The sequence below is a fragment of the Perkinsus marinus genome (genome assembly GCF_000006405.1).
Source record: "Perkinsus marinus ATCC 50983 genomic scaffold scf_1104296944168, whole genome shotgun sequence".
NCBI classification, from domain to species: domain Eukaryota; phylum Perkinsozoa; order Perkinsida; family Perkinsidae; genus Perkinsus; species Perkinsus marinus.
In genome coordinates, this window is record NW_003211527.1 from 1 (window position 1) to 2,395 (window position 2,395).

A 2,395-nucleotide genomic window follows, 5' to 3' on the forward strand; every position below is an offset into this window, starting at 1 on the left:
GATATCATAGCGATCGTCATGATGTTACTGTGAAGCAGCCGTCAAGTATATCGATCTGAGCAGCGACAGGGCGAACTTCTTCACCTTGGAATCCTCCAAGAAGCTATGAGACCGAGTTTCGTAAAGATTGTCTCGCAACATTCGCAACCTCGAAATGGACTCGGCGAACCCTGCTTATTCTGTCGGTATCTTACCTTATCCAAACCATCGAGCTTCTGGTCGTACCACAGCAGCCGCAAGTCATATTTTCCCGCTTCCTCTTCGCCCGACTCACGGTATGGATCCTCCTGATGGTATTGTATGTGCTCTACTCGCTGAGGACTATCTTGTCTGCGCCAGCTCTGAGACTACTCACAGTCGGAGTGTACGCCATTGGGATTTTGGTAACTTCGTTACATACCTCTGATTTCGTTGACTGGCGGCAAGATGACTGTGAGGCTGATGATCAGTCATGCATGGACTCGAACATCGCCGATGGATCTTCCGTTGCAGTGTAATACTAGGCTCTATTCTTTCGACGACTCCTCCCTGGCCAGTGTCCCTTTGTGCCAAAACTATCGCGATTATCCTTTGACAACGCTAATCTTGCCAGATACCAGTCATATGCTAATAGCCTCGAGCTGACCATGTGGTTGATCATGATCAACTTTAAAGCCGCTCTACTGTTCAAGCACCTCGTTTACGCCAACATCGTCGCCCTCGTTCCAATAGTGGTGTTGTGGAACTCGAGTGACCATGTCGTATCCACCCTCGCCATAGAGGTAATTTCGTGAACACAGGTGTCTTGTAAGAATTGATCATCCGGACTGTTCCTGTTGGCCTGTTTTACATTGGAGTTTGTCCATGGTGTGACTGGAAGGTCTTCATGGTTCTCTCTGGCCTCGTAGGGTCATTCGACAGGGAAAATCAGTCACCGATTCGTTATGAGACGGAATAACGCAGCTTAGCTATACATTGTGTGCATCTATTAAAATTTTATAGATTCCAGGGTGAAGTTATCGGTGTTTTCGTGCAGACGTCCGCAATGGCTGCTTGTTTCGCTTCTGTTTCGGCAATCATGGCTCGGATGAGAGAGTCTTGGGAAAGGCGTATATATTTAACCGATATTGAATACCGAAGTTGGCAGAAACGAGCTAATCGATTACTATCGGAGTTCATGCCCTCGTCTGTAGGCCTTGAATCCTGCGGGTCTCGGAATGTTCTTGTCATTTCTCTAGGCATTAGAAGCATACCTAGCGGATAGATACATGGCGTCGCTGTTCAAGAACATGACCCTCCTATTTGCTGATATATGCAACTATACAGCTTATGCGAAGAGCGCCCCTGCCGAGCGAGTTGTATCACTCCTCACTACTCTGTTCTCGCGGTTTGACAATCTATCGGACACTTATGCAGTGTACAAGGTGAGCTCCTTTAATAGTTGCAACATCCGAGGCCAACATTACGTATTGCTCTTTCCGCGACCCTCACAACCGACTCGCCTCGTACCGCGGGGCAATCACCTCGCTGAAGTGACAGCAAACGGATAATCGAAAACTGAACATGACCGGTCTCCAGAGGGTCTCTTCCCGTCAGGTTCATACTATTGGAGATGCATACGTTGCGAGTACAGAGCCTAAGGAAGGCGTCGATAAGGTATGTTGAGTGGTTTCGTTATTATCGACGCCATCATCGACGCATTCTCATATCGTGGATCGCTCTCATGGTTGCTCACGGCCATGTGATATACGCACTATGCATGTTCTAAGCATCTATGTAGAATAGCCGCACTAGGGTTAGTGTGTAGCTGTGGATAGAGGTGACCTTTTCGGGGGATTCTTAGATGATCCCGGCATCTTCCACAGTGGCCCCATAGGAGTAAACAGTCCCTCGATTCTGGGAGCATCGACTGTGCAAGTTCCTTGGTAGCTGTCTCTAGCTCTTGTTTGCTGATCTGATCTGATTGGCACCAGGGAATATTGGCAGATACAGTCTGCTAGGAGGATGGTAGCATTCGCCCAGGCAATGGTGGAGGCCCTTCATGCAGTTCGACTGGAAATGTCCGCGCCAGACTTGGAAATGCGGATAGGCCTGCACTTCGGCAAGTTCATTGGCGGTGTTATTGGTGAGTTCAGTTCGGGGTTGTTGCCGGTGTGGGATAACGATGTCTCGGACCCACGGGCCGTGGGCGTCTGTTCCCGATTTGTCGTCATTACAGCTACAACGAAGATCAACTATGATATCTTTGGTGTTGACGTGACCATCGCAAATCAAGTCGAAACAGCCGGTATACCTGGAAAGATAGTCGCATCAGACTCCCTCCGACGTGATCCGGGTAGCGATCTATACAATACTTGCACGTAGTCTCAAAGCGTCTTGCTTCATATAGTTTGAAAGCCTCGGGAGGATACTCGTA

The 2,395-nt window shown here is 48.7% G+C and overlaps 1 protein-coding gene across 1 annotated transcript; it reads left to right on the forward strand.

The window, feature by feature from the left end:
* Positions 1–1,015: 1,015 nt before the first annotated feature.
* Positions 1,016–2,343, forward strand: Pmar_PMAR018839 (guanylate cyclase, putative; the record flags this gene model as incomplete). The annotated part of the gene is made up of 4 exons (XM_002780694.1): positions 1,016–1,168; positions 1,218–1,403; positions 1,576–1,635; positions 1,966–2,343. Coding segments are annotated over 4 exons (777 nt in total), but the record flags the coding sequence as incomplete, so codon positions are not given.
* Positions 2,344–2,395: the final 52 nt, after the last annotated feature.